The sequence below is a fragment of the Malurus melanocephalus genome, unplaced genomic scaffold (genome assembly GCF_030028575.1).
Source record: "Malurus melanocephalus ecotype Western Australia unplaced genomic scaffold, MMel_1.1 scaffold_390, whole genome shotgun sequence".
Lineage (NCBI taxonomy): Eukaryota > Metazoa > Chordata > Aves > Passeriformes > Maluridae > Malurus > Malurus melanocephalus.
Window position 1 is genome coordinate 313,021 of NW_026623622.1, and position 24,179 is coordinate 337,199.

At 36.3% G+C, this 24,179-nt stretch overlaps 1 protein-coding gene across 3 annotated transcripts in view; it reads right to left on the reverse strand.

Annotated features, from left to right (window-relative positions):
* TLK1 (tousled like kinase 1) overlaps window positions 1–24,179 on the reverse strand; it is a 65,522-nt gene that overhangs the window by 33,546 nt on the left and 7,797 nt on the right. For all 3 annotated transcript variants that reach the window (XM_057379162.1, XM_057379163.1, XM_057379161.1), the window contains exons 2-4: window positions 9,042–9,160; window positions 5,900–5,971; window positions 1,658–1,733 (exon numbers count right to left, since the gene is read on the reverse strand). In XM_057379162.1, coding sequence (XP_057235145.1) covers window positions 1,658–1,733; window positions 5,900–5,971; window positions 9,042–9,155 — 262 coding nt within the window. In that variant the 5' untranslated portion in view covers window positions 9,156–9,160. The remainder of the gene's footprint in view (window positions 1–1,657; window positions 1,734–5,899; window positions 5,972–9,041; window positions 9,161–24,179) is intronic.

Sequence of the window (24,179 nt, forward strand, 5' to 3'; positions counted from 1 at the left end):
TCACCCATAAATCCATAGTAATTTTTTTTCTTTTTAGACAAAGATTTTCAAGCTTTTCTCTTGTTTCAGCCTGATGAAYTCTCTCTAGTCCAATATACCTCTGTTCTGACACCACTGCATAATGCTGCATCACTAAGAAAGAACCAGAAACCTTTTSTGTCAAGACTTTTAACAGAAAAATTTAGATAAAATAATTCCAAGACATAGAATAGCACACAACCAACTTCTCCAGTAGTTACCCAGTGTACATATTGCTACTTCCCTCCAGACTATTCTTAACCTGCTGTATAAATCTGCTAGTGATTTGTCTTCATGCTTACATCTCGTATATCCCTTCATCAAATTAAAATTTACTTTCATGCAGATAAATGAGCCCATGGATTCCTTTTAGTATAGAAAAATGTATTTGATGTCATGTTACAGAACTCAACACTGAAGAAATATGTCAAATTATTTTGGCATACTCAATTATGAATARATTTACACTGATTTTATCCCACGTTCCAATTACCTCCATGTTCTAAACAATACTTTCCTCCAACATTTATAGCTTAATTTACATATTATGTATGTATATAGTCAATATACTGGGTTTACAATATACAAGAGATTGATTTCTTGTTTCTTTTATCCAATRCAATAGCAGTTATTTGATTCAACAGTGCTTCAACTGTACTGTGACACTCCAAGTGGCTCCAGTTTCTTAAGCCAGCTCTTTGACAATATTGCAGTGCAGACTATTCAGTTTCACTGCTGCTGACAGTAAAATAGTTAATTATAAGACATAATAATCATGTTTTCTATATTACAAAGTTCTGAAAATTTCCATCATCTCTAATTTCAACTCATTAGTAACAGGAAGGATWAGCTACTAGAACAATGAAAGCAGGAAATTTCATTCAGGTTCTTTGAACAAAGCAGGTGTCTAAAAAGTAACACAAAGAAATTAATTTGAGTCAAACTACATAATTCTTCTACTAATAGCATGCTGCATTAACAAAGACTTCCAGATATGGAGCCCATTGAAGTGGGCTGAAGTATCTRAAGTGACATTTTCTAGCTCAGTTAGAATGACAAATAAAGCTGATACAGATGTTATCWGCACTATTACCGCTCCCCCTCTGATGAATTTTTRTCTTSAGGTTAAATTTCCACCAGTCCTCGYCCAAAAGTCACATTATAGAGAGGAATGACAAAACCAAACTTTGTAAATATTAAATCAGAAATCGGTCTCATTATGATTTCCCCACGCCTCAAGACAACTACAATCTTCCACAGAAAAAGAATAATAAAATTCAATTTTTATTATACCTGTAAAACAAGCATCAGATACTGTAATCAGTAATCCCTTTTCCCCCTTATCTACTGAAAAGAAATGCAAACCCAAAGGTATTTTTCATGAGAAGAGTTGCTGTAATTCTTAAAAAGATTACAGAGCTGTATCATAGCAGCGAATTACACATGCAGCAGCTCATGTTTCTTTTGGGTAACTGCCAGTCCAGTTCACGTTTTACTTGGCCATCCCTTCCATGACAAATGGGAGAGTGAGAAGAATACGTAACTTATGGTCCATAACACCCATATTACATAAGGAAAATAGACAATTTGTAAGGCTAACAGTCAAAACTGTGTTACATGCAATCACTATCTGGTTTACCTTGGCTGCTTTCACTCTGAGTGTCTGCTTTTCTTTTTCTTCCTCTGGAAGGTTCTGACTGTTTCTTCTCTGGAGTCTACAAACAGCAAAAACAACATGATGCAACATAAGCTGTATTTATTTATATTATTGCTATATTATTGTGAAATAAATTTAAAYCCTCATCCATCAAACATGATTTCACAATTCAGCAGAAATATAATTTCAGATCATAGTTAAACTAGACAGTATGATCTTTGGTCAATCAGGTAAGTACAAGCTAGAACAGATATTTAAGAAAGTGAAAAGTAATTCTTAAATTATTTCCCAAAAGGCAATTCCACATATTAATTGTTAAGCAATTACTCCTTTTCATCCATTCCAGGGTTTATGAACACCCAATTTAGTTTCATTTATGTCTATATTTTACCAAGATCTCTGTATTTTAGTGTGGGTGTTTCAAAGCTTAATACTTAGGTGAAATAATCTGATTCTTGATTGTGTTTTCTACACGCTGCTATAGCATAAACACRAAGTTCTACTATTTCAAAAGGAAGCCAATAATGTCACACTTTTTCASGTGTGCAAAAGATATTTCCAAAGTAACAAAAATGGTATCGATTTCTAGAATCTGCTGAGAATTAAAAAGAAAGGAAAAGAGGAAAAAAATGGATTAACATTTTGAGCAACTTCTGCTTTCTATCTACTTGGAAAGTATCATCCTCCCCACATACTTTTACCTCAAGAAGTGAAAGAAAAGCATCAATGATAAATAAAAAAACACAAATCTGTTAATATTTCTGGAATAAATTTTTCTTTACAGTTGCCTAAAAATTGTAATAGGCACATACAATACAGATAACAAGAAATGGCTGTGATCAGAAGTAACCCTAAATTATATTTGCTCCTCTTTGATCTGAGGATTCAAACCAGTTAGTCTCTCCAATTTAAGCTAAATAATAGAAGGTGCTYCTGCTCAAGGAAAGCATATTGCAGCTCTGTGTGTATTCCTGATGATGCCTCATATGTAACTGGGGAAAGCATAGGAAACATTACATGAACTATTTTACTAGTAGTATTTTATCAATAAATCAAAGGTCCATAATAGCTCAGACTAAATTTGAGATCACTGATAAGATGCTTCATTTTCTTATGATAGCATCATTTTATCATTTTATTGTATCTGTCATTTGGTGCTCCACATAAGCATTTTCAACAAATTTCCAGCAAATTATATCGAAATTCAAATTTCAACCATCAGTAAAATCATTTCAAGGAYGGTTCAATTCCAAAATTTTCATGTGGACATGCTCAAATATAAATTTACTACAAATATCCTATATTATTTATGTTGGCAAGAACCACTTTAAGCTAGCTGTAGTCCCTAGAAAATTATTAAGTCTACAAAAGTACCAGCAGGACAAGATTTTCCTTATCTATACCATATATTTTTTATGTGTTTTGACTCTGTGTATATCTATCTTCATAAAAATATCTTTGRAATTTTACAACTGTAACTGTTGTATTATTAAGTTATAAATTAAGTTCAAATTATATATATTTTATTTTAAATAGACTCATCCAACTGACATCTGCATCTTTTACAGTGCTATCATACATTAGCAAGCTGCTCGARATGAAGTTATCTCAAGATTATGACTCTAAAAGCAGAAAGCATAGCTTAGAAATTTTACTTTAATAATTTGGAATTATTGCCAGGTAAATACGTAGCATTAAGCTACCTTTCCACAAACCAAATCAAAACTACTTAACCAAGATTTTTCATGTTATTTTTGTTTTCCAGCTTTTAATTTTGCAGTTACATCCTAATGTAGTCATTTTTACCTACCATATCAAGCAAAAAAAAGTTTAAAAGTGAATTAATGACAAACATGTAAGATTCCCCAAACTCGTTTCCAACTGCTGTGACTAGTATTTAAAAAAAAACAGCCATTTAAAGAAGTTTACAGTTTTAAAACTCAATTCATAAATGTCTGTTTCCTTATGCTCTTCTGATTTCTTTCAGTGTTTAACTTAACCTTCTAAACTAGAAAGTACTAGCACACTAATGAGGTTATTAATGAGGTTACTCAACAAGGTCATGTTCCCCTTTTCTAAGCACAAAATTCACATGAGAATGTACAGCACACATCAATCACTAGAAAATGTACTCCAAAATCCTTCCTAATGAATGGAGTCATACAAATTACAAGAAACTGAAGACTAATAGGGCTGGGGACTATCCTCCTGATAAATGAAGACTCAAGCTAATTTCTGCTGCTTCCAAAGTATTTACATATAGCCAAGATTTAGATTCAAAACTTACTATTTCATAAACAAGATAAAATAGTTTTAAGGCTATCCAATGCTAAATTGTAAAGTYATATTAAAGTCACACACTGCTTGGCATAGTAGCAGAGCCTCATACATCKTGGTCTTGATCCTTGTTTTCCCCTCAATTTAACTGTGCTTCCCCTGAGTCTTYTCTTCACATTCACCATTTTTTAATGTGCCACTTCATGATGAAAGCAGAGAGCAATGACACAAATGTATCATCACAGTTTGAGCAGAAAGTGACATTCTTGCTCGAAATTAATTTCAATGATTCTGAGATTTGTATTTCTACTTTTTTTCCCTCCCAAAACCTACTGTAATACAACAGTGCTCTCTCAACATCAAATGATGGCACTGCTTCCCCAATGAGCAAGTCTCAAAGAGCAGGTCTTCTCATTTCCACACTACTAGCACTATTACTGTGAAACCTTCAAGGTCACAAAATAATCTCACAACCTGTTTGCAGTACTAACAACTACAGCTTACTTTTTATGGTATATTAGCATATAAGTAACCAGATGTCATTTTAAGAACTGTAAAAATTTATTAACATACTTTCTGTTACAATTACAATTTAAGTGAATACAACTAACAACTTCTGAAAAAGTCAAGGAATTGTACTTCACTACTCAGTGCCATTAAGACTCATCTTTCACTGCAATGGAGAACTGGACTTCTGTGCAGGACATTTTTGAAAAAGAAGTCTTAGAATACAAGTCTTAGAATATTTAAAAGACAAAATATTATCCCCACCCAGAAGCATTACTTGAGGTTAAAACACTGGGTGGAGACTTTCAAACTCACACRCCTTGAAAAAGCTTTGCCTCTGTATTGCACATATACAACTGTAAAATATCATTTCCCTACACCAAAAACTTATTACACATATAGTCAGAGTTCTGAGATCACTCAGCTACTCATAGACACGTTTTTCTGTCAAGGAACTGCAATAATGCATCACAGCCTTCAGGCTACTGCAGCACATTTACATTCCCACACCTACATCAGAGCTGCATCACTGCCCAGAGTATTTCTAGGAAAAGCCATGAATAAAAACAACAGGCAGACAGAATCTTCTGGTTAAGAAAATAGTCTGTGCAGTTGAATGAATAATCCTSCTGGGAAAGGTGAGGAAAAATAAACATAACAGAGATTTTTTCAACGAGGAAAACAAACCATACAGAACTTTTATTTATAAGGTATCAGCTTTGGGAACCAATTAAGTTCACTTGCTGGGCAGCCCAGTATAAAAGCATATTGTAATGACTGAGCAAATGAACAATTAGGCCCCAAAGTAAAGCTCTGACATGTGAAAATAACGTCAACAGCACATTCCAAACAACTGTCTCTCCAGCATGACACATTGTCACCCAGGGTCTAGCCTAGGCTAGAAATCCACTCTTGGTGACAATGGGTATAATCTTGTCCATGCAATCTGTTACACASAGAGGCAAAACTGTCACAGGGATTCACCGACCCCAAAATAGGTAAATTCTAAGAGCTGTWGTATTAGTGCAACTGTATCAATAGTCATCACTAAAAGGAAAATATCCTCCTCGAACAAAGTCTGAAGCATGAATCCTTTTTTGGATTACAAATTGGATTTAGGTAAGAAAATAGAGTGACAACTGCAGCAGTTTTCAGCTCCAAAAACTGTATATATCCTCAAACCATGAATACATAGATAACAGAGATGCAGCAGCAGCAGCTAATTTCATGACCAAAAATCCAAAGWAACTGGCTTGTTCCAGTCGTGTTCCTCTTCCAAGAGATGGTGTCCTTCAGTAATTTATGCACTTTCCTATCTGAGTAGTCTGCATTTTACTTTAAAAGCTTCTATACAAAATAAGACATCGAAGWAGAATAAAGAAAAATTACTTGTTAGCATCAAAAATCTGAGGCAATAATGAATCTGCCCCATATACTTACCTCTGATTCTTTATCACTTAAAGATCCCAAGCTTCCAAAGCTGTGATTTGAACTCTCGTTATTTGTTGAGGCCTACCAACACAAGTAAAATACTCAAAGTTATACACAGAATTACAGAACATAATCCATTATTATGATTCAGAGCTACAAAAAATAAGTAATTTCATGCTTGCCTAGAAAAACTGATTAACTACAGAGCACTTGTGATTTTCAAGGGGGATAAGAGATTTGACAGGTGGATATTTTGAGAGGGCACAGTAAATTCTGAATTCCCATTGCTTTTAAGCCAAGTAAAAATCTAGCATACTCAAAACCATTGCATGAAGTGCTGGAGACTACTAAAATTTTTCAATTTTTAGAAGAAAGCAAGATTTTAATTTTCTCCAAGACAGACGAGATTATTACAGAGATTATTTTTTTAATCTATTCCATGAAAGAAAATTAAAACGTATTGACAGTTCTATTCTAAATTATTAAATCACATTATTTCCCACAAGGAATAAATTTACATTAGTGAGGGAAGAAAAAAAAACAAAAAAAACCCCAACACAAACAGTGAAATATTTCCAAATTACAATATTTATTTAGAAATTTATTACAGCTGATTTATCCAGAGATCTTTTGAACACAGCATGGCAGAGAGGACATATTAATGAGTCATCATCAGCTGAGTATCTTGTCTTAAAAAAAATCAAAACCACCAAAACTCTTCAGCAAAACAGTAGGTAAGGGCAGCCTTTCAAAGGAGTATTCCCAGAAAGTAAGAGTCCATTTAAATTTAATTACTAGAAGAATATAACGATCTAGAATATTGTTTAAAAAACCAAACCAGCAAGTGCAGTTGCAAGCTCTGTACTGTCCTGCTAGGTTAGGAAGACAAGAAGCTGGTAGGTAGGGATTTGGGTTTGTATACAAAGAAGTTTTCTCATTTTGGCCTTCAAAGTGAAGGCAGACCAACAGATATTATATTTTTACATCACATTTTCCCAGTTACCTCTGCATAGATGATCTAAAATGTTTTATCAGTTTTTCTAATAAGAATCAGATAAGCCTGTCTGAACATCTCCCACCAAGAMTAAAGACTATATTTTAAAAAAGCATCATTTTCCAAACACAGCCCAGATCAACTAGTACACTTCATGTTATCTGCATGGATACACTGAATGGTCTCAAATAAAAGAAATACAAACAGAACTGATATAATTGTCTTTTTACAGATGGTGTAATAAATCACAGGACTAGAAGGTAAGAACAACAGTGTCTTAGATGAGGATCTGCATCTATCAGAAAACAGTGCTAATAGTATCTTCTGCAAACATTTATCAAAGCACTTGATAATATTAAAAAAAAAAAAATCATCTAGATATCCATTTGGAAATCAAGTGAATGAGATACAGATCTTGGAATGCACTAGAAACAAGAAATTTATTTTTTCCATAGCTGAGTGAAAAAGGAAATGAGTTAAATGTTTTTCTTTTTCTGGCTAACTTGGATGAACAAACTGGGAACCGGAAAGTGGAATTGATTTGGCTAACAGCTGAAATCAGCTAACAACAGACAACAAGAAAAAGACTTGAACAGATTTATGGAAATGGTAAGCAGTGACTCACAGGAGATCAAAGTTTAAATAAGAGGAACACCAAGAAACTTGATAATGCCTTTTAAAGAAAATGTATTACACACACAGCAGTAGACATATTATGAGAAGGGAAAATTTGCAACAAAGCAAGGGACCAAAACAGCTGTATCAAAAACTAAAAGTTAAATGAAGTTAAAAGTACRGATCTAGTAATGAAAAAGGATAAATAATAATTTGAGTGATCAGCTATTAAAATGAGTTAATCAGGGGTGTAAGCAGTACTAGAGAACCCAAGGAATAAATAAAGATGGGCCAGAATTACTGTGTTTGTCTCTTTTAAATTTTAAGTATAAAATATGGCAAATATACACTTTTTCAATCGTTATGAGAAGGCAATTAAACAGTTCATCAACCTCACTGTGTCAATCCAACCTCATTTCTTCCTGACTATTTAACTCACTTCTTGGTTTAAATGGTARTAACAAGTACACCATCTTTTCACAGCTTTGTGACAGGTATCTTCATATCACTCTCAAAAACAAATTAAGATATGATGCAAGATCACTATACAATAATTTCAATCCTGTATAGTTTTTYAATAGTCATCAATACWTTGCATGTCTTCAGAAATTTCACCRRTRTCTGCTATCAGGAAGTAATTTGTTCTRTAATCTATTCTGGTAACTAAAATACAGCATAGGAAGCTAAAAATACTGCATGTTTGTGTCAGGCACTTATATGAGGACACTGCAAACACTTTGGAAACAACTCAGAAGTAATTTAGTCAYAAGGGAAATGTGCCTAACAAAATTAGTTTTACACCTTTTTAATATCAATTTATCAAGCACTACACTTGATGGAGCACATTCAAAYGCATCAATATGAAATGGAGTACCTCTGGCTAGGTAATAGTATTGCAGAAATCAGTCTTGGAAGCTGAAGGTAGTAACTTGAACAGAAAATGCAACAAAGACAAATTTATTTTGCATATGTATTAACTGAAGGGTAATATATGACACATGGAAGGTAATTATTCAACGTTCATAATGTTCCTCATCAAGTGTTGCATCCTGGCTTAGATACTAATGGACAGAAAGTCTACAATGAAAGTAAAAGAAATTGATATAAATGTCTGGCAACATTGAAATAATTTATCTATATGTATTAATCTTCAAAAATGTTTCATCTTAAAAAAAGAGGTCACACCAGACTCCCTGTGTCTATTACAAGCTGAACTCTAAGTAGATGGTCATCCGCAGAAGGGACAACTCCACCTAAATATTGGGAAAATCTTCCATCGCTGATCACATSTGCACTACAGCAAAACTACAAAAGAGCCTGTATAAGCTCATTCTTCAGTGTTTTTAAGAACAATTCAAAGTCCACATCACAGAAAGGTTCAGGATAAACAATTCAATCTCAAAGCAAAATAACAGACTAACAARGGTTTTTCTGAGAGCCTCTTCCAACCCAGTACTCTTACAAGTAAATCACATGGACAATAKGAAAGTGAGATTAGTATTTCAAAGATGGCAGATCTGAATGACTGCTCTTAGGACTTACTTTAGCTCCAACACTGCAACTTCCAGTACTCCCAGTGCTGCCACTTACTACTCCCGTGAATCTTGCCTCTAACAATTCTTGTCTTCTTGGGTCCAGGCTATGAAGTTCATCCATTGCTCCTGAAAAAAAAARGAAAGTTAATTATATTTCCTAATATTTGCAGTAGAATGTTTTATAAACAAGCCAAACATACTGCTGGCCTATGCAAAAGAAGGATTTATACTCTCAACTTGACAATGACTCACCATCTGTTACCTAATAACCAAAGCACTCAAGGAATTACAAAAATTCTGTGGAAAGTTCTGTGTATCAGAATAGCCTTGTCAATTCTGGTTGAAAACTAGAACCTGTTAGAGGCTTGTAAGAGACATAGAGTCTGCAGCATGCAACACGCCAACCAGGCAATTATTTATAGATTAAAAACTAGCTGACAGGAACAAAGTATTTTCCAGCATAAAACCTCCCAATTCTGCAATGCATTCTGCAATGCTCTGTTTTCCGTATTATTTAAATGCTAGAATATTGATGTCAAAGATCAGTAAACATGAATTATAGGGAGAAATAAAGAAAATCAGAAGGTAGATTGCAGTCCTCAACAAATGCACAGGAAGGCGGTGTTATATGGAGGTTCAAAGGTCAGAGAAAGAAGGAGCAAGATCAGCAATAAAAAAGGAGCCAAGAGTTACAGAGACCCCTGCAAAGGTGATGGCTTCAACAGAGCCCAGCTAAATGGGGTAAAGCAGGGCTGCTGGCATCGGCAGGGAAAGTAAGGTGGAAGGAAATGGAGGAACAAAAAGAGTTTCTGATGAGCTCAGCCTGCATGAGTAGGCTGCAACATGATGTGCAGCTTTCTAATTTTTATTTAAATCACTTACGGCTGTTTAATGAGTCTGAAAGATGATGTAGACAAATAAGTCTTCCGTATTTACACAAACTGTGTTCTGTGTTTTTATCTTTCCAACTACTTGAACATTCAGTTTATCTTCAATTGGAAACATTTCAGCTGCTTTATTTTAAATAAGATATTTCATGTTGAAGTCTTTATGCACTATTGTAATAGCATATCCTTCAAATACCACATAGTAAAATAGCTTCARTTTTTTCAACTAAGACACAAGTTAGTGCTTTTCAGTCTCACAGGGTAACACAAGAGCTCAGAAAGGAATGGTGCCATGAAAAAAAGCTTTTGAAATTCTATTTTCGTRAAAACTACAGTTTGCAAAGTTTAACTGCTGCTACAAACCTCTACCCATCAGCTAAACATTCTAACCAATGCATTAATGTAGCTTTCCCCTCACTATTAGTAAGTCAAAAGACACTTCTCTTACAGGACTCTTGGGTATCTCACAGTCTTCAGCATTCAAGCATTAGACAGATCTTTCTGTTCCTAACACTTTGGCCGCTCCCGGCCATGGAGCTAACCTCTCTGGTAGGGATAGTACTGGTTCTGCTATTTGGCGTATTCAAGTTGCCCTTGTTCCTGTAGGAAGGCAGATGATGGCAAGTGTGGTATCAGCACGCCTTTGCCACAGGAACTGGTAACAGACCTCCTCTGATAGAAGAAAATCACACCAAGACGGAAACAGTTGGTAAGGAAACATTCAGGMAATGTGTTTGTGGCAGAGTCTTCTTTTGAAAATTTAAACCGCGAGTGGCAGGTTGGAGACACCACATTTTGTCATTAGACCCAAATGCAGCCATATATGGAGCTGGAGGACTCTCTTCCAACAACTCAGGGGAATTACACAGTTTGAAACTGCAGCTGGCTTATCTGTAGTTGTTATGCTGCTTCTGAACCTGCCTAGAAAAATTTCYCCAATTTCTACATCCTTTAGATTGCAAACACCCCATTTTTAAAACTGTTTGTGTATGTATGTGTATGCTGAGTGCAGAACAATTATGAATCCTCCTTAAAATCTTGCTTCCTAAACTGTGCTTGTGTACTGCTTTAAAGGGTTTCTGTAAGTAATTGTACACTTCTTGTATGCACAAAAAATACTTCTTACATGTAAGGACTGTGTAGTAAGGATTTTTTTTAAAGGTATGTTCAGCATATCTTTCCTAGTATTTATATGCATGCATGTATGTAACCTATGCCTTAATRGGAAAGCATTGATCTGAAAAAGCAGATGAATCACACCAGATTTGTGAGGAATGTTTAAATTATTATTATTTTGCTTTTTAACAGCAGAAGTTTYTAAGTGTATGCCACTCTGAAAAAGAGCATTTTAGTTTACCAAAGTAAACCATTTAATGAAGCAGGTCTAGCAATACTTTGATTTATTGGCCTATTTGATAACCCACAAAAGTTCAGAGATTTAAAACGACTGATGTAACTCCAGCAATTACAAAACCATGTGTACACTACAGAAGTAGACACTACCGTACCTTACATTGGTTATTTTACGAAATGAGGGAAAGCAATAATCACTGTGGATAGCTAAAGCTCATTTGAAGTGCTGCAGGTCTCATGTACTGTAATGCACTAAAAAGATAAGCACCTATGGGTTAACTCCACAGTCAGAACGGTGATGCAGTAAGCAAAGGGCAATCCACAGCACAGATAAAACATTTTTTCCACTCAGATTTTGGAGTCTACACACACTAATGAATCCATGGTATTCCCTTCACTAATTCTGCTGGAGTGTTTTTTGCTATTATATTAGGGGGGTTTATTTTGGTTTGGGTTTTGTTTTTGTTAAATATTCAAAGCACGCAGTCTGCTATCTTTGTGATTTGAAGGACAAGACAGAACAGCTGGATTCAAACCTTCTTTCTACAAAGAGCAAATCCCAGGAAAGTTCCCAAGAYCTGCCTTTCTCATTCAAGTTGTAATTTAAAATACACCATTCACATCCAAACACACAACTGTTTTATCAAAAACAAGCAGTTCCGTACAATCCTTCAGTTTTCAGCATGAGTTACCTACTTTTAAAGGTACTGTCAGCTTTAAGGCATTTCATGTAAGGGACAATTTTTTTTTTATATTATAGAAATGACACATTAAATGTAAGAGACATACGATTTTTTTTAAACATTAGACTTTATAAATTCTCCTGCTCACGGAATGCCTTGCTACCCACAATACTGACATAACTTAAAGTCCCGACCCTGACTTCTTATTTAAACTTAYATTATTCCTACACCTGAAAGCCAACTCACTAACTCAAGGGACATGCARTCACATTACACAAGTACTTATGCATATTTACCACTATGCTAAAGGAAAGACTGGCATTGCTACCACCCACTGCCATTCAAACTTATACTACCTTCCAAAGAACACCTTTCCTGAAATTCATGGAAGAGTGAAGAGTCCTAAAAAATATGGTTCTTTATTTCTTGTAACCACTACAGATTTCTGAATGCATTTTCTGACAGTTTGGTTTTTGTTGGTTTTAGATTGCCAACACATTCTCACTTTTCCTGTATTTTTTGAGAGTGCTGCTATCATCCACATTCATTTATCAGACTCAGAGAGAACCTCTTCTSTAAAAACTAATATAAAATATACAGATATCTTGTCCTGAAAAGGACACTTTCAGCAAGCATTTTTTTGAAATGAACTCCAAATTCTTCTGAGAATTTCTTAAGCAATGGGGTATGTCAAAATTCCAAGTTCTAACTCAGAGAATCAATCTGCAAGCTTTTTTTGGGGCACTTGGTAATATCAATTATACCTTAGCAGAACAGAATATAAAGATTTAAAGGATTCTCCATGGCAGTTAGAACTCTTCAGAACCAGTGACAAAAAAAAAAAAGTCACCAAGTGCAACTACACTTACACCTGTACACCAAGCCTCTATACCCACAAATATAAAAATGCTTGCAAACAATCCACTTATTTAACCAAATACTTTCTCAGGCCTCAATAAAATTGGTATTTAAGAGTTGCAGCTGCAAGTCTCCACCTTCTAAAACTGCATGTTTTGCAATACTCTTGTACTACAATCTCTACCATGAACATTGGGAGACTCCACACGGCAGCACTGCAGATCCAAATGCAAGGGCTGACAGATCAGACTGTTTTTTCTTTTCCACTAAATACGGAATCAAGCTCCACAATTCAGAATTTATCTTTGACTCTCTTATTACCCTGAATTAACTCTTGTTATCTGGCAATCCTTTACAGCTTTGAAATGAAGAAAGATCAAGAGCTTCACACACTGTCAGCTTTCTACAATGAAGATAAAGTTCATTATGAAGAAGACAGATTCTTCTTAGAACAACTCTCCAGATTAGACTGAGGCCCCCTTTTCCCGAATTCAAGGCCAGAACAAACCACCTTTCACTTAAGTGAAAAGTCAAACTGGTTTGGTCTGGGTTTCTTTAATGCRTTTATATCCATATAGCTTTTAATGCCAAAGCAAAATACTTCAACACAGAGATCTATCTGTTGGATAGAAAGAGACAGTTCAACAAAGCCCAAATGTAAATTGAATTTCCTGATGTGCTCCTAGTAGGCACTCAGATTTTATGGTAACRCACAGTATGAGAGTTATGTCCAACATATTTTTAGGAATACTTCACACTCACATTGAAAATATTGGCACCATGTAGTCTTCCTACAATGGCAACAGCATCCTTTAGAACAGTAATTTTAAATAATATCCAGCTAAAAGGGCGAGGGGCAAAAAAAGGAGGTGAGGCGTGTGGCACACACATTTCCAGTAACAGGAGACGCAACCTGGAAAGCAGCTTCCACCTCCTTTTCTGGTTTTTTTTTTTTTTTTCCCCATTAAGATTCCTTTAAAGGTATCAAACCAGACTTTAAGCATGGTAACCATTCCAAGTATAGAAATCACTGTTTAACAGCACTACAGTGCTATCCTTGAAGTCCTTAAGTAACTTTATTTCAGTTTGGAGTATCGTAAATACGTATTTATCCCATTATGTTGATGCTCCAATAATTTAACTTCATAACAATTAAGTATGATAGCTCTTGCCATTCTAAAATACATGTTTACCAGCAGGCAAAAGGAAAGCTTTAAAATATCAAATCCAGAACAGACTACAGAAAATTACTAAATCCAGATTTTTAAACCCTTTAACAGTCTCTTAAAAATGAGGTCACAAAACTRTTTTTCTTCATTCACCAACACGAAGATACATATCTGCACCCACATGCATTTCCTTTTGGAAATCTTTTGACAATGACTGTAGCTCTTGAATGTTATTTCAGTTTTCCCAAAAGTTAAACAATCCAGAAATTTAATCTAAAATAAAGAAAACTTGGGCAACTGGATAGGTAAGTAATTTTCTGCAAATCATTCTAAAACAGAAATCAATTCTTTAACATTTAAAAAATTGTAATCATCTTCAGACTTCATGTCTGTGCTGCCAGTTTTTGGATTTCAATTTTCTGGCCAACAACCTAGAAAAGGAAAGTGAATTTCATAGAAATATGTTACTGAGGGAACCCCTGTGAACACCTTGAAGAAAGACTTATGAATAAAGCACTAAGGCCAACTCCAGACCAGCTAGTAGACATTGGTGGGTAACAATTTAAGAATATTAAATTCCCTCTGCCTTCAGGTAGGCGCTGTATTCTAGGGATCTCTTGAGGATTGTTGTATCTCATCAAATGGCTGTAGAGGCAGAGACGAATTTACAGGTTGCCTACCAGTGCTTTGATTTGGCCACAGACCAACAACATACACTCATGTGAGTGGGCATATGCCACAAGGATGGCAACTCAGAATGGTTCATTCAGAGCTAAAGGGAGCAAATGATTCATACAACAGAGAGGACAATAGATCCCCAGGGTCTATTCTATTGTAACTGGGGCTAAACCAGGCATGCAACTATGTCCTAGACAATCCAGCAACGCCTCGTTTCTGACCAGACCCTCTACCAATCCCACTCCCTGGAAGTCCAGCCAAATTGCCTTAAGTCACATGGCTCAACAGTAACACTTGGGCCTCATGAAGCAATGAAGAACTCTCAGAAATGTGAGTGACAGCAATTCCCCTATGTATTGCATACAAGTWACTGGACTTTCCTTCATTTACACAGACAACAACCGCACAGGTGTAAATACAACCTGTTTGAGGTGCAGCGTAGTACCCAAAAAGACAAACAGTAACCTAAGTAATAAAAAGACTTGAAAAGGTAAAAAAGCCACAACTGAGTACCTTTAAAAAATACATCCAAACACAAAAAATGGTAACTGTATGCCCATAACAGCTTTCAAGACTGAAGTCTAACAATTAATGATGCTGATGGTCTGAAAGCCAATTACGCTTTTTCACAATACTCATTGAAACAATGGCATGCTGTGTCCCATTTCAATCTTGTACATTATTCAGAAAATCAAGATTCCGTTTTATTTGGCATGTAAAACCAAATAATAGGTCAGTTTTTAGTCAGATTTTTCTTTTTGCTAGCTTTTTCTGAAGAAATTCTTCACCAATCAAACTTTTCTCATCTTGCCCCAGAAATTATTATGCCATTATTTTTKAAGTGGGGGGATTTTTTGAATTAGTGATAGGAGTAGGCAAGTAATAACTAATAAAGAGAATAAGACATAGCACAGAACATTCAAGATGGTATCTACCTATTGATTTCCCAAACTTTCAAAGTAACTCCATGTGCATTGTGTACAGGAAGCGTTAGCACAGCAAATACTGCTATGAACAACAGAACCACGAGAAGGTCCTTCCTGAGTCTGCTGAACAATGCTTAATGACATGAATGAAGGGAATGAAGGGAAAAGGGACAATTCAAAGAACATGTAGTGCATTTCCCCCTGTACACAGTGTTGGTGAAGTCACACRTTGAATACTGYGTTCAGTTCTGGGCCCCTCTCTTCAGAAAGGACATCGATGTACTGGAGCATGCCCAGTGAATGGCAACAAGGGTTGTGAAAGGTGTAGAAAACATGCTATGGGAAACAGCTGAGTGACTTGTTCAGTCTTGAGGAGGCTCAGGAGGGAGCTCATGGCTCTCTACAACTCCCTGCAGGGAGGCTGTAGTGAGGTGGGGGTCAGTCTCTTTTATGGCACCTGCAAGTGAGAGGACCCAAGGAAATGGCCTTAAGCTGAGACAGGAGAAATTCAATTAGATATTAGATAATTTTTTTTCACTGTTAGCATGGTCAGACACTGGAACAAATTGGCCAGGAAGCCAGCAGCCCTGGAGGTGTTTAAGAGTTGTCTGGATCTGGATGATACATAAGGGTTTCGATGACAGTGCTAGGCTAATGGTTGGACTGAATGATCTTGAAGGTCTCTTCCAACYTTGATGATTCTACATTTCTGTATTACTAACAGACCAAAAGCTGTTTATCTGGAATTCTCACTCCTCAATGGCACTTAGGAGGCTACATTTTGAAGACTGATGTAAGTCTATTTTCTCCTCTCGTTTGCACACCTTAACTACTAATTTCAACAGATCAGTTCACGGACAGTGTAAGAGAAACATATGTTGTGCCCCACTGCAAAACAATCCACTTGGAAGAATAATTCCCCACATCCAAAATCCCTCTCCATGACCCTTCTAATAATCCCTTTGAGGCTCTTACAAACAGTATTGAGTTAGGCAAGATCAGAAAGTACTTCCTATGTCAAAATCCCAATCTGCAGTATCTTTCCCCATCATGAAAGCTCTTCCATATCAATAAAACAGAGAAGCCACTACAAGTAATACACCACGGGAAAGTAGCAACAGTGAATAATATCCCTTCTAGAAATGCCTTAATTGGTAAGACTTATTCTGAACTCATACAACTAGGAGTTTAAATAATAAAAAAAAAATTGCTAAAACCAGGTATTTCAAGTTGTTGGCTACAACACCATATGCAGAACAAGTCAAAGAAGTCAGACTGAACATATACAAGCTACAAAGACAATATCCCGAACACGTTCATTACAAGAAATGGCATCCATTCCTTTGAAACTTGTTGCTATATAAGTGTCACATTCACTTGCTTTTTCAAAAGGTCTGGATTCCTCCCTTGCAAGTGCTCTCTCTATCATTCTGAATTTCCAAGAATAAAGAGCAAGTTCTGATATGGCAGAAGGATTTTAGTAGCTTTTCAACAACACCAACTTCTGCCATTTAACATCAAACTACCAGAGCCAGAATGCACCAAAGAAACAAATACGTTTGTTTACATAGTCCTCACTGAATATCTTGCACTCTTCATGGCTAAAGAAAGTGATACCAGAGACCAGGTTTATTCAATAGGTGATTCTCACTGTATAAAGCACTGCTCTAAGCATTTAGTCTACTTATAACAAATATACACATACTGAAAGACGAATGCATCTTCAGTAAAACCCATRTTTAATGACAGCATCTGATTTGAACATTTGCTATAGAGACTGAATAATCAGAGACACAAAGCCCTCTTTTAACRTGCTTTTAATAAACTTTTGTTCCAGACAAGTGTCAGTTTTGGCAACAACTGGATACCCAACTAACACATCCACCTCATGTTTCCCRTCATTTCTGACCACTATAGTCTGTGTGTGAGTAAATGTGATCCTAAGCTCTCTAAAATATCCCAAAAAGCCTTAAACAATCCTATCTAGGTTCCATGCAGCTTCCTACTGGAAAGGGAAGATTTATTACACAGCTATAAGATCAAAAGCAGTAACTTTTCTTTCCTCAGYGTTAAAATCAATGTTCTGATTAAGAAAAAAATGACACTAAATACATTGCTTTATGACTGTATGCTGCACAGAAGAAAAGGTAAAAGAAAATATTATGGCATYCCTTTGGATTCCCTTTGTCAATCAAAAGTTAAATGAGTCCTTGCTAGTGTCCTATAGAACAGTATCAATGTTGATGTATTACACTGTGCTACTTCACTATGATAAACAAATACACAGACAAGTTCATGCTTACAATCTCCTTATAAAGTAAGAAAAACCTATATATATTTTACAGRAAGTACCTATTGTCTTGGCCGAAGTTATACAAGACATCTGTGGCGGACCACTGAAAGACTGCCTGTCTAAGTAGCAAACATCTGCCTCAAACACAACATTATGTCAAGAGAGATAAAAACTAACAGCCTGGGCTGCACATATGCAGGTGACATGCTGCTTGCCTATCTCCCTCTTCATCTACATAGAGAAATGTGCAGCAACTACTCTTGCTTCCAGGCAGCTCTGTAAAAGGTATCAAAACAGAAAGAGAGCATCAGAAGTTGCCCATTTCAGCTTCATTTGCTGCAAAACCAGATGCTCCCTGTCCCCTTGGGGAAGAGGCAGCAAGCAGGGAGAAGCACACTGCAAGTTCATGGGTCACTTGGTGATGCAGACTAACAGGTCACAAGATAACACCAGTTCTGTGATGCTCTCAAATGCAACCCACTCTGAACAAAAGGCTCACTACATTCCATCCCTCCATTTATTTCTATGCTGAAAAGGCCTAGAAGCCAGGAGCAGTTCTGAAGAAGGAACATCTACCTAGAGAAATACCAGAAAGAACAGCAAATTTTATTTGCAGCGTTCAGTTATAAGGAAGCAAACTGAGAGCTCTCAACACTCGAGTCCATGAAATGGCTGTACTGCAAGAATTTAAAATGGCACAGCCTTCTGCATATATCAAAAACAAACAGTAGCTTCTGCAGTCTGAAAAAGAGTGGAAAGGAAGTTAAAAGCAGTCGTCACCTATCAAGCAGGAAGAGAGCAAGCCAAGTCTCTTCCCACAGGGCTTTTGGTTCTCACCCTCCTCAGMAAAAGTAAACTATGAAGGAAGAAATGCAAGTTGTGCAGCTTTTCCCCAAATAATTTTTTGTGGTTACCCATAAGGTAGAGAGTGAGGCCAAAACCCCTCAACAACTTAACAGAATAAATTTATTTTTCTGAGTTACAATACCAATCATTTAGTACGTGAAAGCTGCATTTGTGTCAATGGAAGTGTATTTTAGTTGTTAATTCCCCAAACTTCCTAATCTCCTTACTTCTGTAGCTCCCACTGCCACTTCTACCCTAATGATCTTCAAAATCTCCCAAGTAGAGACAGCCCCCTGACCCTTGAGGCAAATGCTCTGCTCCCTGGAACATACAGGAGAAATTGCTGCCTACAGTAGGTAMCTCTTCATCTGTACTCTTCTTGCCATTATATGTCAAGGAAGATGTTATAAATAAGAAAGTAAAAAAAAATCATAAGTCTTTCCAAATATATCCATCTATTTCCCTTATTACATTGTGATCAAATAGAACATCAGCCTCCATTCAGTTTCAACATGCAACATGGAAAAAACGCTCATTACACCTCTAAGATTAAACTAGGACARTAAATTTACCACTAACTGTAATTACAAGATATATTAAATATTTTGGCTTTTGTACTACACCATTTTAAGAATATTAACCTCAAGTAACACCATCCATTTCCTCCTTTTCCAAAATACTAGCATGGTCCACACAGCATAGAAACTACCAAAAAATGAAACAAAACCAACATATATTAAGATATTTAGACAGCACAATTACAAACCAAACAGCTTGTACAACACGGATCCTGTCCCTTATGCTAAGCAGGTCATGCTACCTGTGAGATGGCTGTTTTCTCTTGGAGGCACCCTGTCTAGGGGGTGCTCAGAGAATCAGGCAACTAACTARACACTGTTCCTTCAGGTTCTATGGTTTGGTTGATTTTTAAAATTTGTAACTCAAATCCAAGTTCCACTAAACAGGGGAAGAAACTAATTTCTTCAAAGACCCTTGTAAGGAGGAGACTCTCGGAACACGTCTAGACAAATTACACACACAYAGAGCTGACATGTTAATGACTACATCTATTTTTTCTGGGACCTTGCAGCATTGTTCCCATTCTACAGTTAGAGGAAAAAAGAGACTATTATGAAATGACACATAAATCAATAAAAAAATCAAGTTTAAGACTATRGGAGGGAATATTTCAAAATTTTTACTCATTCTTCTTACAGCATACCTACAAAGCCTGTTGATACCAACAGTATACACTCTTGCAACTTCGAGTACCAAACAYTTTTAAAATTTTAAAATCCACTCTGTTCACACACAAAGAAACAGCCTACGTAATCATCTGTCAAAAATTCAGTTTTAGTGTTGCTCAGCATTATCATTAAAGAAATTTGCATTACAGCCATTTCTGCCATCCAGAGCTCATYGCCTAATTTTAAACCAGCTTTCTTTTCTGCTATACTATCACTTTCATTCAAGTTTTAGAAGAAAAAAAACAGAAGGGATTTTCATTCCTTTCAACATAGTCCCCTCCTAAGAACTGCCCATCTTGCTGGCTAAGCGAACCTCATGSAACACAGTCTGCAATCACATGAATTAAACTTCAAAAAGTAAATGCTATTTAAGCCCCGAGGGCAACCAGATATTAGGAAACAGCAGAGTTAGACATCTTTGCTATTGAAAAATTGAGTAACAAAATAGTATTTTCAGGTGTATGTTCAAAACACATTTCAAGACAGCAGTAAAAGTACTTATCTGCAATTAACATCATCCTGAATGCCCATAGTACCTACTGCCCCTTTTCTTCTYAAGGGATGTTACGCTGTCTTCTGCAGACCATTGCGGGCATAATTTTAACAAAAACAAGTGTGATCCAACCTCTCCTCCCCATCTGACAGGARATTAGGCAGGATTTCTCCTTAAAATAGCTTACACCAGAAACACGGGAGTACCGTGAAATCCCGTGGATGGTTAAAGTGGGCTTTATGGAGCCTACTTCCTGCAGATGACTTGACAGAGACAGAACAGACCACACTACCGGGAGACAGCAGCACACCTTACCAACATCTGACAAATCAGGATGTGTTTTATCTGGAGCACATTTAACASGACTGATCCACGCTCCTGACTTTGGGGTAACTAAGCACCAGCAAACCATATGGAAAATGCTTTAAAACTGACACATTTATCACAAAACACATTAAAGACTGAAAAAATACGAACACAATCTGTTATTTCCCCAAAATCTCTCATTTGACCTGTTAACCACAACAACCTTAAAACTGGATTTCATCTTTTCTTAAGTGGCAAACCAGCAATCTTCTCCAGTCTTTCTAGATACAGGTGGCTGTGAAATCCTAAGTGCATTAAGCACTCACCAGCCTTGCTGCCAGSACTACAGTGAAAGAGCTCCCACATAGTGATGTGCTGCAGGACACGAGAGGACACTCCTGGGTGTCACTGAGAGCACCTCCAGCTGACTGCGGGAGGTCAAACACAAGGTTCCTGCTCCTCCTGYATCAACGCACTCCCTTCATCTAAAGATTGTCCTCCCGCCAGCAGTATCAATAGGATGCACAAACGAAAACTGAGAGGCACAGGCGAAGCAGAGAAGCAGGATGGTACTGGAGGTCACCCTTGTAGCCCAGTACCAGTCAGGAAGGGAAACTGGCAGTGGGAAAAGGCAGGCTGAGTGACCTGGTGGTGTAAGAGATAGCACACATCCCACCCAGGGACAGCAGGAATGGTGGCACGCTGCCAAATTCTGCAACTTCTGACAGTCACTGGTACTGCTGCCTCATTGCTTGCTTCCCTTAGAAAGATGGGATTTCAAAGCCACAAGAAMAATAMAAAAAAAAAAAAAAAGTAAAAATAGCAGGTTCTTTCCCTTTTTTTTTTGTTTGAACAAACTTGAAGCAAGAGATTTGAGGGAAACAGCAGGAAGGTGGTGTCAGACACTGACAGAGACTGTTGCTTGTTTGCACTTCTCTGGAAGAAAAAAACAAGTGAAAGGCTCAGGGAACAGCATGCTGTGATTTAGCCAAGAGAACAAATCAGGTCAACTAGCAATCACAAAACATAGGGGGAAAAAACCCAAACTCTGTCACTATTACGGGTTTCATTGTCATAGCTTCAGTATTTCGTACCCAAATTATGGTACATATTGCAAGTATAACAAACAGGGGAGAAAATACAAGAAACACAATATTAAAATGCACAACCAGACTGTTGTGACCATCACAGGGTTTTGTTCTTCTGTTTAAAAGCAAACAGCAACACAAAAAACTGAAAGTCATCATATGGCAAAACTAGCATAATTAATCCAGCTGCCAAATTTTGTACCATCTTCAATCATCATCAGATTTCACAGCATTATATACTTGAAAAAATTAAACAAAGTTTTTAAGAGGTAGGTAATAACAAACAGCAGGAATTTAGAACATTTTTACTAAAAAGCAGCTGAAGCCTTTGTGTAAGTTTAGCTTGTTTATGAGACTGTTTTGTGAAATACAGGGTCCTAATTGCAACATTAGAATTCCTAATAATAAAACAGTTCACCGAGACAACAATTTCTGTATATATAAAAATGTGTACATTCAGGACATGTAAAACTGCTGCCTCCTTAATAGTAACCACTTGCATGTTCTCGATGTGGCAGCATGCAACTGAAAAAAATATCGTGTATGGATGCAGAATACAAAGTACCATCTAACAAGGAAGACCAACACGGCATTTGCTTTTCATAGTTTGAATACTGGTGTAACTCCTCTTTGCCATTATTTGTACCACAATCATTCAAAAATACAATTTAATTACAAAGAGGCAATATGCAATCTGATTGTATAAGCAAATTAAATAAGCAATGAACTTCAAAAAAGCAACCACAGTAACATACACAACAAAAAGAGCTTTTTTAAAAATCTCATTAAAAAATTCTAAACCTGCATCTTCAGGAATTACTTCTATTTGAATCCTACAGTAACTTTAAAATATTAAAAACCCACTCCTCATAATGACTCTTCATAATACTAAGAACAAAGATACCATACCAAGAATTATTCCACTTTATTCAAAGTTAAAGCTTGTAGTAACCTTACAAGAGACCCTCTTACCAAATCTTAGTACTGAAACTAAACCATGATATTAATGTAATAGTCAAGAAAGTTTCTAAAACATGCATCAAAGACACAGCAACCACTCCCAAACAGCCACCAGCTCAAAGAATAACTGAATTGTCAAAAAAAGAAGAAAACCAACCTGAAAAAATTAAACAAAACCCCTAGTAATCCTGATTAAAACCACTCTTTATAATCACTGCTATCACAGTTTAAAACAATTACYTTATGAAGATAATCACACCCCCTAGACCACCACCACTCTTGAACATTCTATTGATGTTAAACTGATTATTATTAATAATGTGTGGATTTTATTTTCAATTGCTTTATAATGAAAATATCAGCTTATTAAAGGACACAACTTTTCTCATCACTTTTACTAAGAATCATCTAAGAAACAGCAAAGGCTATAATGTGCTTGAGAAGCAAAGTAGTTAGCAAGAGGGTATTAGGGCACCTTCCAAAAAAACTGGCTAAAGTAGAGTTGCAAAATTGAGGATAAAACTGTGGAACCTATGAATACATAGCATTAACTAGAAAAAAAAACAATATTTACCAAATACAGCTACTCAGTGTACAGGCTGGATTAGTCTAAGCAACAAAAGTGAAAAAAGGAAGTATTACAAATCCTACTTGTAGCATTATCTAAGGTTGTCTCCAGAGAATCAAGAGGCCAATGAGTTCCATGGTGGAGAACAGAAATGGRAAACACCTCTGCTGTTAAATCTACATGATCTCAAGAGCATCAGAGACCCACAGAGGGAAGACCAGGATCTAAATTATGAAAAGCAACTTGTACATTCATTTGTAAGATTATTTTCCAATTTCTTGTCCCTCAGCATTAGAAGTCTTTTTACTTATTTWAAAAAAATGCAATCCACCAAAAGTTACAGATGAAAGATACAATGCTTGAAGTAGCTACATGCTCTCAGTTCACCATAATTACAAAATTAAATAGCTAAAAGGCTGGGCATATGGGACTTCACACAACAGATTTTTCTAAAAGCATCAGGATTTCCTTTACTCCTCAAAAAAAAAAAAAAAATCTGACTATTATTATTTTTCTCTTACAGGTATTAGAAGTCCATAGAAATAGAATCTAGTACTCGCCAATCCTCCAAATAATTATGGTCAGACTTCATTTTCTGTAAAAGGCACTCTGGAGTTTCTTACCACCATCCCCATCTTTTAAAATCTGAAGATCAGAGTGCTTTGTTCTTATGGACATTATAAAGAAAGCACTGCAACCTTACATTTCCACCTACTTAAAACGACAGATATGATGAGGTGAGTTACACTGCTTAATGCTCCTGTTGCCACCTCTCAGCAAGCAGAGGTGG